The 16,990-nt window shown below is 43.7% G+C and overlaps 1 protein-coding gene across 3 annotated transcripts in view; it reads left to right on the plus strand.

Moving 5' to 3' along the window:
- LOC132888118 (protein Aster-B-like) overlaps window positions 1–16,990 on the plus strand; it is a 236,361-nt gene that overhangs the window by 159,832 nt on the left and 59,539 nt on the right. For all 3 annotated transcript variants that reach the window (XM_060924122.1, XM_060924119.1, XM_060924120.1), the window contains exon 3: window positions 6,854–6,874. In XM_060924122.1, the coding sequence (XP_060780105.1) occupies window positions 6,854–6,874 (21 nt within the window). The remainder of the gene's footprint in view (window positions 1–6,853; window positions 6,875–16,990) is intronic.

The following is a 16,990-nucleotide window of genomic DNA, read 5'->3' on the forward strand; positions in this document are numbered from 1 at the left end:
TTAATCTTCAAGCGACCAAGCTATTTTAGCGACTAATATGACCGGGTGGGGTCATTTATGACCCCGCTATATTCAGTACATGAATCTGTATACCTAGTTATTTTCTCTTGCTTTTACATACATATACCGGTACCACTTCCTGTGTTCAAGACAGATACTATAAAAATATATAAATGTAGAAAGGTATTACAACAAATTTTAATGCAGAAAGAAGGTAAAGAGACACAGCATAAGAAGAATATAACGTAATCTAGAGTCTTTATGTCTAACTGGAATATTTACTTAATTCAACACCACTGACTGAAAATGTATCATGAAAAAAGTCCGAGCAAAAACATCCATTGCAGTGTTGATGGGATCTTTGTAACATCAAAACTAGTGACTAACTAATATGCTAATACGAGCTAACATGCTATTTCTAGCGGATACGCTAATACTAAAATTAATCATCTCCATCAATTGAGCTATTTTCATCATCACTTTGGGCCTCGAGTATCTGTCTCAATGCTTCTGCAGCTGTAAATCAAGCTATTCTTGGTCTCCTTGCCGTGGTTCACTGCAACAAAACTACAACATACAGATAAATATTTGGTAAAAACAACATTTTATAAGGAATTACTGCAAGAAATCCTATGCTTCTTTCCGGGGTCATAAATGACCCTGCACAATTTTTCATTACTCTTGCCACACCATTCAGCCGATCCCTGCAAAAACCTGAACAGTTGTAGGACGAGTTAACTGACAAATTCATGGAAGGAAATATTTTTTCGGATCAAATGTATAAAAACTGCACACAAAATTATATCTCCGGGGTCATAAATGACCCCACTCGGTCACTTGAGGGTTAAAAGACAAAAAAAAAAAAAAAATCCACCGTCTATTTGTATCTATATTTGGACCTGTTTAGAAAACATTATCTGTTCATGCTGAATAATGTATTCATATTCGGTTACATCACTACTGCGCAAGTCCCATAAAAGATAATAAGTCCACAGTCTTGTGTCCTTACTTTTTTTTATTTAGAAATATTGGTTCTAAGGGATTGATGGATCTCAAAATTTGGTTTGTTTTTAGCTTTATTTATTTATTTATTTATTTATTTATTTAAGTATATTCTGTCAACAGTGTTGAGAAAATGAACTGGAAACAGTTGAAAAAGTGCACCGTCACTGTTCAGCTCTATAGTCCCCTTCCTGAACACCAGTATAACTTCCTTCCCAGTCGTTGTCTCCGTCAGTGTGTCTCTGTCCTCCTGTGCATCTTTCATAAACATATGCACGCTCGTATCATCTTTCTCTGCATCCATCAGCAGGCCTGCTTCCCCTCTCTCTCTCTCTCTCTCTCTCTCTCTCTCATCCTCCCTGTCTCTTTCTCTCTCACATCCTCTCTCTCTGTCTCTGTCTCTCTCATCCTCTGTCTCTGTCTCTCTCTCACATCCTCTCTCTGTCTCTCTCATCCTCTCTCTCTGTCTCTCTCATCCTCTCTCTCTGTCTCTGTCTCTCTCATCCTCTGTATCTGTCTCTCTCTCTCATCCTCTGTCTCTGTCTCTCTCTCACATCCTCTCTCTGTCTCTCTCATCCTCTCTCTCTCTGTCTCTCTCATCCTCTCTCTCTCTGTCTCTCTCATCCTCTCTCTCTGTCTCTCTCATCCTCTCTCTCTCTGTCTCTCTCATCCTCTCTCTCTGTCTCTGTCTCTCTCATCCTCTGTCTCTGTCTCTCTCTCACATCCTCTCTCTGTCTCTCTCATCCTCTCTCTGTCTCTCTCATCCTCTCTCTCTCTCTCTCTCTCTCTCTCATCCTCTCTCTCTCTGTCTCTCTCATCCTCTCTCTCTCTCTGTCTCTCTCATCCTCTCTCTCTCTGTCTCTCTCATCCTCTCTCTCTCTGTCTCTCTCATCCTCTCTCTCTCTGTCTCTCTCATCCTCTCTCTCTGTCTCTGTCTCTCACATCCTCTCTCTGTCTCTCTCATCCTCTCTCTCTCTGTCTCTATCTCTCTCATCCTCTCTCTCTGTCTCTGTCTCTCTCATCCTCTCTCTCTGTCTCTCTCTCACATCCTCTCTCTGTCTCTCTCATCCTCTCTCTCTCTGTCTCTCTCATCCTCTCTCTCTGTCTCTGTCTCTCTCATCCTCTCTCTCTCTGTCTCTGTCTCTCTCATCCTCTCTCTCTGTCTCTCTCACATCCTCTCTCTGTCTCTCTCATCCTCTCTCTCTCTGTCTCTCTCATCCTCTCTCTCTGTCTCTGTCTCTCTCATCCTCTCTCTCTGTCTCTCTCTCACATCCTCTCTCTGTCTCTCTCATCCTCTCTCTCTGTCTCTCTCATCCTCTCTCTCTGTCTCTCTCATCCTCTCTCTCTCTGTCTCTCTCATCCTCTCTCTCTGTCTCTCTCATCCTCTCTCTCTGTCTCTGTCTCTCTCATCCTCTCTCTCTGTCTCTGTCTCTCTCATCCTCTCTCTCTCCCTCTCCCTCTCAGTCTCTCATCCTCTCTCTCTGTCTCTCATCCTGTCTCTCTCTCTATCATCCTCTCTCTGTCTCTCTCATCCTCTCTCTCTGTCTCTCTCATCCTCTCTCTCTCTGTCTCTCACATCCTCTCTCTCTCTGTCTCTGTCTCTCTCATCCTCTCTCTCTGTCTCTCTCTCACATCCTCTCTCTGTCTCTCTCATCCTCTCTCTCTGTCTCTGTCTCTCTCATCCTCTCTCTCTCTCTGTCTCTGTCTCTCTCATCCTCTCTTTCTCTCCCTCTCAGTCTCTCATCCTCTCTCTCGGTCTCTCATCCTCTCTGTCTCTCATCCTCTCTGTCTCTCTATCATCCTCTCTCTCTGTCTCTCTCATCCTCTCTCTCTGTCTCTCTCATCCTCTCTCTGTCTCTCTCTCATCCTCTCTCTCTGTCTCTCTCTTCCTTTCTCTCTGTCTCTCATCCTCTGTCTCTCATCCTCTCTCTCTGTCTCTCATCCTCTCTCTCTGTCTCTCATCCTCTCTCTCTGTCTCTCATCCTCTCTCTCTGTCTCTCATCCTCTCTGTCTCTCATCCTCTCTCTCACTCATCCTCTCTCTCTCTCTCTGTCTCTCATCCTCTCTGTCTCATCCTCTCTCTCTGTCTCTCTCTCATCCTCTCTCTGTCTCTCTCTCATCCCCTCTCCCTGTCTCTCTCTCTCTCATCCTCTCTCTGTCACTCTCATCCTCTCTCTCTGTCTCTCATCCTCTCTCTCTGTCTCTCTCTCATCCTCTCTCATCCTCTCTCTCTCATCCTCTCTCTCATCCTCGCTCTCTCTGTCATCCTCTCTCTGTGTCACTCTCATCCTCTCTCTCTCTCTCTCTCTCATCCTCTCTCTCTCTCAGTGTCACTCTCATCCTCTCTCTCTCTCCCTCTCTCTCTGTCATCACATTTCCACCAACACGGTGCCAGATGTCCTGCCAGAGGAAACCAGCCCACGGTTCCACCACTTTAAAACCATTACACAGTGAGAGTTTACACTGGGCTCCAGTACTCTAATCAGGAGCTCACAAATTTCGGAAGTTTCCTTTCTGGCTTTGACAGTACACGAGTATTTTATCATTCAGTGTCAAGCTTTAGCACTAGCGTGAGAAATTACACATTTACACTTTTTGTATGAATTTTACTTTTATTAGTACTTTTAGTTTCAGTTATCTACACTATTTTAGTGGCTGTAATGAAAATCAATTTGTTATCATGGCAACTTAATGACACTTCTCCCAAGCCCTTGATATCACTTGGTTCCAGACAAGTAGTGTTTTGGTGCTCAAACCAGATTATGGTCACTGAGGATCACTGAATATGCACTACGCTGGCACCATGTTCATGGAAAAGCTCTCCCTCCCTCTCTCTCGTACCTTTTAAGCTTTCCTCCAGATTACTCTGCAAGGGTTCTGTCTTATTAAACAAACCTTACGAATAACTATTTTCACATCAAGACTCCTCAGTATCCTCAGTTTAATAAGAAGCCTTTATGTGTCACATACACAGTCAAGCCGGAAAGTCTGCACACCCCTTTCACCTTCCCCACATTTTATTACGTTACAGACTTATTCTACAATAGATTGAGTTCATTTTTTTTTTTGCCTCAAAGATCTACACACAATCACTAATAATTACGAAGTGAAAACAGGTTTTTAGAAAACATGCAATTTTATTTTACTGACAAAAATAGGTCATTTAGGGGTTACATATCTGTACACACCCTTAGCCTAATACTTGGTTGATGCCCCTTTGGCAGCAATTACAGCTTCAAGACATCTTGGGAAAGAAGCTATGAGCCTGGCACACTTGTTTCTGGACATTTTTGCCCATTCCTCTTGGCATATCCTTGCAAGCGCAGTCAGGTTGGATGGGGAGCATTGGTACACAGCCATTTTCAGCTCCTTCCACAGATGTTCAACTGGATTCAGGTCTGGGCTCTGGCTGGGCCATTCAAGGACATTCACAGACTTTCTCCAAAACCACTCCTTTGTACTCTTGGCTGTGTGCTTTGGGTCGTTGTCATGTTGAAAGGTAAACCTTCGCCCCAGTCTGAAGTCCAGAGCGCCCTGGAGCAGGTTTTCTTCAAGGATCTTGGTGTACTTAGCTGCATTCATCTTTCCCTCTATCAGGACTAGTCGCCCCGTTCCCGCTGCTGAAAAACACCCCCACATCATGATGCTGCCACCGCCATGTTTCACTGTAGGGATGGCATTAGCCAGGTGATGAGCGGTGCCTGGTTTCCTCCAGACGTGAGGTTTGGTATTCAGGCCAAAACGTTCAATTTGGTTTCATCAGACCAGAGAATCTTGTTTCTCATGGTTTGAGAGTCCTCTAGGTGACTTTTGGCAAACTCCAAGCGGGCTGTCATGTGCCTTTTACTCAGGAGTGGGTTCCATCTGGCCACTCTACCATAAAGGCCTGATTTGTGGAGTGCTGCCTGGATGGTTGATCTCCTGAAAGGTTCTCCCATCTCCACAAGGATACACTGGAGCTCTGTCAGAGTGACCCTCGGGTTCCTGCTCACCTCCCTGGCCAAGGCCCATCTTCCCCAATCGCTCAATTTGGCCAGGTCTAGGAAGATTGTTGGTGCTTCCAAACTTCTTCAATTTATGAATGATGGTGGCCGCTGTGCTCTTTGGTACCTGTAAAACTGCAGCAATTTTTCTGTACCGTTCTCCAGACCTATGTCTTGACACAATCCTGTTTCTGAGGTCTGCAGATAATTCCTTTGACCCCATGGCTTGGAGTTTGCTCTGACATGCACTGTCACCTGTGGGACCTTATATAGGTGGGTGTTGGTAATCCCTAATCATGCCCAATCAATTGAATTTACCACAGGTGGACTCCAGTGAAGTTGTAGAATCATCTCAAGCAGTATCAGTGGAAACAAAATGCACCTCAGCTCACTTTTGGGTGTCATATGAAAGGGTGTGCACACTTGTCCATATGATATTTTACATTTTGATGTTTAATAAATTAGCACAAATGTCTAAAAACCTGTTTTCACTTTGTCATTATGGGCTATCTTGTGACAAAAAATGAACTCAATCTATTGTAGAATAAGTCTGTAATGTAATAAAATGTGGAGAAGGTGAAAAGGGTGTGCAGACTTTCGGGCTTAACCGTACATTACATTCCAGTGAAATTCTTTTCTTTACATATGATACAGCACATCTGGAGCAGAGAGGGTTAAGGGCCTTGCTCAAGAGCCCAACAGTGTCACTTTGGTAGTGCTGGAGCTTGAACCCCCAACCTTCTGATGAGTAATCCAGAGCCATAGCCATTGAGCCACCACTGCCCAGATGAGGAGATAGGGAGAGCTTTCCTCGTCTTCTCATTTTCTTCAGTTCCTCATTCTCTTCATCTTTTCATTTTCCTTATCTCCTCATTCTGCCTTATCTTTTCAGTCTCCTCGTTCTCATCTCCTTATTCTCCTCATCTCCTCACCTTATTCTCCTCATTCTCACCTCTTCGTCATGCTACGTCTTTCTCATCTCCTCCTCCCATTTATTTCCATGTTTAAGATAATTTATTTCCCCTATTTAAGATTTACAGGAGTCGTCTCCACTGTCAGCCCTTTGTGCTCTTTATGCGGGGGAACGTTGTGCTTTGCAAATTTCTCAATCACATGATTCGCTGCATTTCTTCTCTTGGAGAGAAGAAAGAGACACTGGTGGGGGGACAACTGATTACAGCTGAGATAACGTCTAACATGTTTCATGAACATTCCACAACATTATACGAAACTATAAACTGATTTAAAAAAAAAAAAAAATGACCGACCTTTCTGAAATTAAAAATCTATCTATCTATCTCTGTGTGTGTGTGTGTGTGTGTGTGTGTGTGTGTGTAATAAAACTCGTTGGAGCATGCTGCTGGAGGAAAATATTCATCCTCAGGGTGATGAAAGGAGCTCCGTCCGCTTTGTGTCGAGCCACATCACACCACCCTGTCTGATTATTTTCCTTTAACATGTCTTTGGATGTTTTTATTCCTTGCTTAAGATATAAAATGTCCACTTGTGTGTTTCCACTGGTTGTGTTTTAGTTCCATGTTTAAAATGCTGGTGGAAGCCGTCAGTATGCTGTGTCTTACTCAGCAGATATCAACCCTTTCTTTTCATTTCGTGCTGATGTTATGGCGCCCTCTAGTGACACCACTTCTGTGTGTGTGTGTGTGTGTGTGTGTGAGAGAGAGAGAGAGAGAGAGAGAGAGAGGAGAAAGTGAGAGAACTGAGCGAGTATGAAGAAAGGTAGAAAAAAATCAAGCTTGTCTGTTTAAAGTGCAGACCTTTACACCGTGTGTGTGTGTGTGTGTGTGTGTGTGCACTTTTATAGCAGCTGCGTCACTCACACTTTGTTTTTCTTCTTGTCTCTTTCACAGAAAAGTCAGAGCTGGTACAATGTAAGTAACACCTTGTTTCTTTAAGTGTTCGTGTGTAGAATTTATAAGCCAAATGCCACTAGGTAGAGAAGTTGTACCTCACATGTTCACATGTAACGTGTCTATTTCCAATCATCCTGATAATCTGTTTTCTATTTAAAGCTAGACTGCCTTTCAGATTTTTCAAGTGTAGGTCATAAAAGGAATTTTCCCCGACACCTAATTATTTTTGTTTAGTGGACCGAAACCTACTGAATTCGAATCACAGACTTCTAATTTTATTCGTTTATTTTAAATAGAGCAATTAATGAATTTAGGGCCACATGGCCCGAAATTCTCCGCTATTTTTTCCTGCTTCACCATGACCTAATTCAAGATACTACATCATGCATCACGTGGCGGGCTTTCCCCGTTCGCACAAAGCATCATGGGATACAAATTTGAAACCAGAAAGAAAAATGGAGGACGTGAGTGTGCGAATGAAACGTGAAAGACCGACTACAGTAACGGAAAAACAACAAGAAAAGATGTTATGTTATATATGAAGGAAAGGAAACGCAGGACCAAACTAATAAATATCGGCGGTCAGCGAGCACCTCGGTGTGATCAGCTGTTCGTTTAGTGACAGAACGATGGAACTGTCAGTGCACGCCCAAAGGTAAACCTGCGCGCGCGCACGCGGACTTCCTCTGTCTGCTTGACTGCACGAAGCGAGCGATTTCATACACGTTATTTGCTTTAATCCCCTCAAATTAAATGACTTCCCAGCCACAGAACAGAATGGCCTAATATTTTGTGAGATATTACAGAAATAAACATATATCACAATGACCACATTTCAGAGGGAACTAAATTTCACCGATTTTCTGAAATCGAAAGGCCGTTTAGATTTAACAGTTGTTCCACAAAATCGAGTCGTACATGAGCCGATAGCTGACGAGGTGCGTAGGTCCGAGTTGTCTATAATCCATGTGACAAGATTGAGTGGAATAACTGTTTTATTCTATCCACATTCACTGGATTTTGAGAAACCGAGCATTTTTATTTTTAGCAAATTCGATAAATAAAAACTTTATACAAAACGTCCGACAAAATCATTTCCGCTTAGAGCGTAAACAAACCGGCGAAATGACAGGAACGATTTGTGAAAAATGTGATGATAATTCTTGAAACATAAAAAAACAGACACGTTCTTACCATCAGATACTTTCTTTCCATATGTTGTTGCTTTTTTTTGTTGTATTTTTGAGGGTTTTGTTTTCGAGTAGAGTTTTTATTTCATCCTCAGTTGGTTCAGCAACACGCTCCGCCATTTTGTTTTTCTCTACTCACGGTATATGAGCCGATATCCTAGTAGTAGAGTAGCCAATCCGAGAGTATGATTGCTCATATCTAGTCTGGTTAACACCAGACCATATCACAAGTGAAATATGGTCTGGAATCCGCCTATTGAATTTCCCGTAGGGGAGGTGTGGTTTACGATTGTCAACGGCTGTTTATTGGACGTTGCGAATGTCTATCATTTGGCGTATACGTAGCCCATGGCCAATCATGGCAGTTGTACCCGGTGACGTAGTTAGAGGGGCGAAGAGAAGAAGGAAAGAGAAAGAGAAGGCAAAACAAAAATAGGAAAACAATGGCACCGAACGATTACTGCCGTTTGTGCAAGACAAATATGAGAGAAGCTGGTTTGGTTCGTATCGCTCGCCGCCATGTTAAATGTGATCCGTAAACAGTCCCAAATAAACTACAAGCTTCCGTTTGTCGAGTAGTACGCGTCACCGTCTTTCCACCCCTCCCCACTCTCTGATTGGCTCCCTAACTCAGGCGAGCCTTCAGACCATAGTTTCCATGCTGTCTTTTCAGATCGGAACGATTGTGCAAAGCAGCATGGGATTTCCCAGGCTAGCTCATATCCAGTGAATGTAGATAGAATAATTCCATTTTCAAAACTTTATCATCATTGTTTTAGATGTAACACGTCGGTATGTCCTACATGTCAACCCCTACGGATTTCCCGTATTCCCTACGGATTTTGGCATTTTAAAAATGGTACGGGCGTAGTGGTATTCAACTACGGATTTTTCTACATTTTCACCTTAAAATTATTTTGATTTATTACCATCAAAAAAATCGTCATGAAATACAAAAACCCATGGGAGCCGCCGTTTTCTACATTTAGAATTACTCAACCGGTACTTCTGCTAGTACCAACAAGCCATTCCGAACGTCTGAGCATGCGCAATTGTGATTTTCCTGCACACCGAGCGGGAAATAACAGCACATGTAGCGTAACAATAGACAGGTCAAGATGTCGGCACCACTGAAGAAAAAACTCAAAACATCTAAAACTGGAGGTCTCTTTCTTCCCGAATGGACAGAAACATTCAATGGAATAATTATCGCTTCCAAAATGGGTGCTGAGTGTGTCAACTGCACAATTTGTTGTCGAGACGTGAAAGTGTTCGCCTCTGGAATTTACGGCGTGAGGGAACACATGAAATCTCAAATGCATGTGAAGAATGCAAACCAGGAAAAGAGACAGCCGTCAATTAATTTCTTCACGCAAAAGCAATCAGGAACGTTGCTGAACAATGTGCCAAGTGAACCCCAAATTACTGGATTATGTGAGAAGAGACACTAAATTTTGTTGAACTGATATAGGGTTAAGAAAACGCCGACTGTTTAATTGAGTGCTAACAGTACATATGGAGGGCGGCACGGTGGTGTAGTGGTTAGCGCTGTCGCCTCACAGCAAGAAGGTCTGGGTTTGAGCCCCGTGGCCGGCAAGGGCCTTTCTGTGCGGAGTTTGCATGTTCTCCCCGTGTCCGCGTGGGTTTCCTCCGGGTGCTCCGGTTTCCCCCACAGTCCAAAGACATGCAGGTTAGGTTAACTGGTGACTCTAAATTGAGCGTAGGTGTGAATGTGAGTGTGAATGGTTGTCTGTGTCTATGTGTCAGCCCTGTGATGACCTGGCGACTTGTCCAGGGTGTACCCCGCCTTTCGCCCGTAGTCAGCTGGGATAGGCTCCAGCTTGCCTGCGACCCTGTAGAAGGATAAAGCGGCTACAGATAATGAGATGAGATGAGTACATATGGATGTACAGAAATAAACCAGTGCATATATTAGGTAAGATCTGATACATTTTTATTATGCATGAAATATTACTATGGATTTGGTATGGAAATTATGGATTTCTTTACCAGGGAGTACAGGTGAGAGCCGTGAGGGGTTGACATGTATGGTATGTTGTTTGGTCTAAAGCAAATACGTGTACAAACTCTGGCAAGAAATATGGAATTGCTCCTCTTGGAGGATGTTCATTCAGCTTTTTTACTTTGTATCAGAAAAAGTTATGACACAAAAGTATTTTTGTTCACCAGCTGAACATTCTGGCTTTGTAAAACACACCCCAAATAGACCCCTTCGCATGTTTGTAAACAAACCGACCGTTGCCAGGATGCGCGCGCAGCCTGGACCCAGAAACAATGGCGCTGCCCATAGACCGGCATTATGAGCTGTCAGATTATGCCAAACAATTGTCATTACAAGATCGAGAATGCTACATAAATAAGTTAACTCTAACAAGTGGACATCGCCTACCGGATCCGCATTTAATTAAAGAGTGGACGGACGATGTTAGTAAGTTCCCTGGTATACAATGGCCAGATATATACTCGTACCTTATTGACAAGACTTCAGTGTACACCCACGAAAAACTTCGTGCCTACAAGTCTTTAGACGCATATGATTATGTTATGTGCGGGCATGTACAGAATGTGTTTTACACTGAAATTGTTTTAATCAAATTATGCCAGTGATGTGATGGCAATGTGGCTTTAGCTACAACAGCAAATCCCAACACTAAACAGCAATTTGCAGGAGGTGATGGCATGAAAGGAATGATAGTGTAAAGAGTGCAGCTAAGAGAAATCAGAGCTGCGTAAAAAGCGAGAGGCAGAGAGCAGAAATGAAACTGAACGGGGCGGGAGCTAGGTTAGAGCAGTCAACGTAAGTTGGCATTTAGAGCGAGGGCACACAATTTTACCTTTCCATCCTTGCTTTAAAATTGTGATTTTCGGCATACACAAATAATGATGGCACAAAATCTGGACTGCTTGAGTCAAGCGAGACCTCTCCTACAAACAAAATTGCATGCAAAGCTAAGTTAACATGCTAACGATATTCATTACATTGTGTAACTATGACCCAGCTAATCAGACAAACGTTACCAAAGTATTTTGCTACATCAATAAACGAAGACTAGAAAGAATAAAAACGAAAGATTTAATAAATAGCCTGATCTTACCTGTGATGAAGTGGGCGCTGCAAACCCGCGCATTTTTGATAGTGCTTTCATCCCAGTCTACACGTTTGATGGCTTGTAGTCATAGACGTCGGCGATATTTTTTTGGAATGGGTGAGATCCTGCTGGAATTCTGAACATTTTAACCCCGTCACTGCTACGATTCTGACACCCGACAACACAACAACTAGGCATTTCTGAGTCTTTTTTGGGTCCAGGCTGCGCACGCAATTTCCGCTTACGTATGAATGACGTTTACTGCGAAGGGGTCTATAAATTCGTTTAAATTGTTGTAATTAATGGCGTATATTTTTTTTCCCTGAACAAATAGAGGAAAGATCCTCACCTTTTAGTAATTTGCATTTCTAAAACAAATACCTGCACAAGTCTAAACATGCAAATTAGTCTGCAGTTAAAAGCGAGCGCTTGCAGACCTTAACGAGATGTTGGACCTGGCTGATTGAAAGTTCACATGGCTCCATCAAGAGAGCGTTCAGCTGAAACAATGGAAAGGATTATAGTAATACAACTCCTTCAAGAAGGAAATTCATCACAGACTCTGGCGAAAGATGCTGGTTCTTCCCAGTCAGTTGTCTATCAACTGGAAAACGTGTATAGACTACAGAAGATACACGTCAGAGAATCAGGACAGAAAACTCAAAGCAACATGTCCTGAAAATAGAAATAAAACAGAAACAGGAGTCAATATCTGTGACCAAACTGTTGAGGAAAATGGGATTTACGTACAGAAAAGCCAAATCACCATCACTAACACCTCACCGGAAGAAAACAAGGCTCCAGTGGGCTGAAGAGAAGCAGGCGTGGACTGTAGATGATTGGATGGAAGTGATGTTCAGTGATGAATCATGAACCTGCACTGGCCGAGGAGATGATGCTGGAACTTTCGTCTGGTATCGTTCCAATGAAACACCGCAGATTTCTGCCTGAAGAAAACAATCCTTGATTATGTGGGGTCGAATCTCAGGTAAAGGACCAGGAGAGATGGCAACCTTTACTTCAACAGTCAGTGCCCAAGTGGACATGGACATTCTGGAGACTTCCCCCCCCATTCCATTGACAGAAAGTAGGTTTGGTGATGATGGAAAGGATCAATGACCCGGCCAGCAACTAGTCCAGATCTCAATCTCATTGAAAATTTATAGTGGAAATTGAAAGTAAAAAAAAAAAAAGGTCCATGACAAGGCTCCAACCTGCAAAACTGGGGTGGGTTTCCCAAAAGCCTCTTAACGCTAAGAACATCTTAACTAGGAGAGAAAGCGTTCATTGTGATGCTCGCGCTACCATTTAACAATGATCTTTGTGCTCCGATGCTTTTGAGAAACCCAGCCCTGATCAGTCAGCCGCTATTCAAGAAAGTTGGAACCTGATTGAAAAACAATATTCTCCATCAGTCGTGAAGTTCATGCCTCAAAGAATTCAAGCCGTCATAAAAGCCAGAGGAGGAGCAACAAAATCCGAATTGTGATTTTTAATTTAACTGAATGTTTGTTTGAGCACGGACAGATCCAGCCCAAGAATCTGACAGATGCACATTTGCGGAAATATTTTCAATAATCTTACCAGATCGCTATAAATTTTCACAGAGGCATAGAGCATGCCGAGCCCTTTCCAAAGGGGGCAGCCACGGCCTGCTACGACCGCAGCTCGGCCCACTATTCACCCCCAAATCCCTGTGCGAGCACGGCTCACCGAAAACTTTAATATGAGCCCTGGCTCCAGCCACGTGCGCATGCCAGGATTTAAATATTCATAACACAGCCACCAAAAGTCATAGCCCTGCCAAACTTTACAAGCGCCTCCCTCACCCTGAGACCTTTCGAAAGAGCCCAGGCACGACCCGCTATGACTGCGGCTCGGCCCGTTCATCTCATTATCTCATTATCTCTAGCCTCTTCATCCTTCTACAGGGTCGCAGACAAGCTGGAGCCTATCCCAGCTGACTACGGGCGAAAGGTGGGGTACACCCTGGACAAGTCGCCAGGTCATCACAGGGCTGACACATAGACACAGACACCCATTCACACTCACATTCACACCTACGGTCAATTTAGAGTCACCAGTTAACCTAACCTGCATGTCTTTGGACTGTGGGGGAAACCGGAGCACCCGGAGGAAACCCACGCGGACACGGGGAGAACATGCAAACTCTGCACAGAAAGGCCCTCGCCAGCCACGGGGCTCGAACCCGGACCTTCTTGCTGTGAAGCGACAGCGCTAACCACTACACCACCATGCCGCCCTGCTCGGCCCGTTATTCATGACAAATTTCGACCTCTTTCTGGAGCATTTTATTGGTTTGACCTAGATTTGTCTCAGGTCATGCTATACAAAGCATCGTGAGAGTACAGGTAATTCGGTCAGGTCAGCATCACCGCTTACCACAGGTGGTCGGATCTTGGACCATCACTCTGTTGGTTGAGCGTGGATATAACCCGTGTAGCCAGCTAGCGGTAAAGTAAACAAATGCCCCGTGACAAATGCCAAGTGGTGCACATATATTTCTGACTGATGCACTTGCGTCACTCCCGATCCGTCCCTGTTGAGGTATGTTTGACAAAGCCAGAATGTCCAGCTGTTAAAAATAGTTTCATGTCTTATCTGTGATTTTGTTTATTTGCTGCAAAGTAAAAAAGCTGAATGAACGTCCTCTAAGAGTAGCGATTCCATATTTTTTTGGAAGGGTTTGTATATACAGTATAATTCATTTCACGATAAGAAGTGCTGCTGAGTTTACTGCTGAGGCTGAGAGCAGCCATGTTGATCAGACAGCACTTGGCGAACTCGGAGTTAAAATGTTTGTCCCAAATGTCCAAGTAGGAATTCCGAGTTGAGGTGCGTTTTTCATTTGGTTCTTCTAGTCGGTAGTAAAACTTTATGAGTTAGCCGAAGGCAGTGTTAGTACAGTGCTACCTCACTGATAATGTTACTCATCTCATCTCATTATCTGTAGCCGCTTTATCCTTCTACAGGGTCGCAGGCAAGCTGGAGCCTATCCCAGCTGACTATGGGCGAAAGGCGGGGTACACCCTGGACAAGTCGCCAGGTCATCACAGGGCTAACACATAGACACAGACAACCATTCACACTCACATTCACACCTACGGTCAATTTAGAGTCACCAGTTAACCTAACCTGCATGTCTTTGGACTGTGGGGGAAACCGGATCACCCGGAGGAAACCCACGCGGACAGGGGGAGAACATGCAATCTCCACACAGAAAGGCCCTCGCCGGCCCCGGGGCTCGAACCCAGGACCTTCTTGCTGTGAGGCGACAGCGCTAACCACTACACCACCGTGCCGCCGATAATGTTACTCATCTACCGTATATAATAAGTGGCAAAGTTTGTTTGTATGTCTTGAGTTAACGTTGCCATTTCTCGACGGATTTTCACCAAATTTGGCAAGTAGGTCCGGGGATGACCCGGAATTTTGCAGATATAAACAATTCATGTACGAGCTCCAAGGGTTCCCCGGTGGGCCCCTGGGTGGTGAATGTTTGGGTTTTTGTTTGTCTTGCGTTAACATCACCATTTCTCGATGGATCTTCACCAAATTTGACATGGAAGTCTGGGGGCAACCCAGAATTTCGCAAAACCCGGGCAATGCCAGGCAACCTTCTAGTGTTCTACGAATGCTAAGTTGAACATTATTTAAATGTTGACTGGCATTGTGTGGTATATCAGTTATATTCCAACTCGTCTTCAACTCATTCGTGCTAGCTGAATGGAATATATCTGATATACCATGAAAAAAAACAGCTGATATTATCTCATCTCATTATCTCTAGCCGCTTTATCCTCCTACAGGGTCGCAGGCAAGCTGGAGCCTATCCCAGCTGACTACGGGCGAAAGGCGGGGTACACCCTGGACAAGTCGCCAGGTCATCACAGAGCTGACACATAGACACAGACAACCATTCACACTCACATTCACACCTACGCTCAATTTAGAGTCACCAGTTAACCCAACCTGCATGTCTTTGGACTGTGGGGGAAACCAGAGCACCCGGAGGAAACCCACGCGGACACGGGGAGAACATGCAAACTCCACACAGAAAGGCCCTCGCCGGCCCCGGGGCTCGAACCCAGGACCTTCTTGCTGTGAGGCGACAGCGCTAACCACTACACCACCGTGCCACCTCAGCTGATATTATTATTATTATACATACACATTCCTTTCGGGTGTTCAACACGTCTTTCTTTTTCAAAATTCTCAAAATCTTCCGTATTTCACGAAGCAAACTTGGCGGCCATGTTCGTTTACAAATTGTCACAGTCGCTTACCTCACTAGCATGGAAGTTTTACGTCTCCGACGTGTGACATCACGTTGTCTTGACAACCATGCAGTATCGTAAACCATATTCAACGCTCATTCTCCAGTGGGTAGAGTGACGTAATACACGCAGGATAAGCAATATGCTAACAATATTGCATGATATCAAACCAAATGAACGAAACCCGCTAGAAGGGAATAGAACACGTTTTTATTCCATCAAAAAAGTGTCCTGTATGTATAATAATTGTTATTGTTATTTAATGCAGTAAATAATGTTAGCTAAGGAAGCCTTAACGTAAAGTGTTGCATTCTTCCTGTGGGTTATGGGCGATGATGAGCTCCCATGGCACTGAGTATTTCTGTGATTACACCTCAACCGTCCATAAATGAGTTCTGAGCCCATAACCATGAGACCGCAGGCTACTGTACGGTTTATCCTCTAAACGCTGAGCAACATAGATGGAAACAAAGTGTCACTTTTTATTAATCATTTTTAATTTATTGGATAGCTGCGATATAACCTCGTGGTAGTTGGCATATAGGCATTTTATTTGTACAGCTCAGATAGTAATATTGAAGCTTAATTTTGATTAATTTCTTCTTCTCAGAAGTCCAAATCATATCAGTTACTGAAGCACATGATTTTTACTTCATGTATCAGTTGGTTATTGTTTATATTTGTGTTAAGGACAGCACTGTGCAAACCTCTTAGGCACACCATTTTTTTTTCGTACAAACTTTGTTATAGATTTCTATTTTATAACTTCTACTGTACTTTATTGAGTCAGTGCAAAAACATTTGAGTCCAAACGTTCATTCATTTTCCAGCACAAAATTAAATGTTACAGAAAAAAATGAAATCAGACAGAAAGGTGTACATACACTCACCGGCCACTTTATTAGGTACACCATGCTAGTAATGGGTTGGACCCCCTTTTGCCTTCAGAACTGCCTCAATTCTTCGTGGCATAGATTCAACAAGGTGCTGGAAGCATTCCTCAGAGAGTTTGGTCCATATTGACATGATGGCATCACACAGTTGGCGCAGATTTGTCGGCTGCACATCCATGATGCGAATCTCCCGTTCCACCACATCCCAAAGATGCTCTATTGGATTGAGATCTGGTGACTGTGGAGGCCATTTGAGTACAGTGAACTCATTGTCATGTTCAAGAAACCAGTCTGAGATGATTCCAGCTTTATGACATGGCGCATTATCCTGCTGAAAGTAGCCATCAGAAGTTGGGTACATTGTGGTCATAAAGGGATGGACATGGTCAGCAACAATACTCAGGTAGGCTGTGGCGTTGCAACGATGCTCAATTGGTACCAAGGGGCCCAAAGAGTGCCAAGAAAATATTCCCCACACCATTACACCACCACCACCAGCCTGAACCGTTGATACAAGGCAGGATGGATCCATGCTTTCATGTTGTTGACGCCAAATTCTGACCCTACCATTCGAATGTCACAGCAGAAATCGAGACTCATCAGACCAGGCAACGTTTTTCCAATCTTCTATTGTCCAATTTCG

This window comes from Neoarius graeffei, chromosome 6 (genome assembly GCF_027579695.1).
Source record: "Neoarius graeffei isolate fNeoGra1 chromosome 6, fNeoGra1.pri, whole genome shotgun sequence".
Classification (NCBI taxonomy): domain Eukaryota; kingdom Metazoa; phylum Chordata; class Actinopteri; order Siluriformes; family Ariidae; genus Neoarius; species Neoarius graeffei.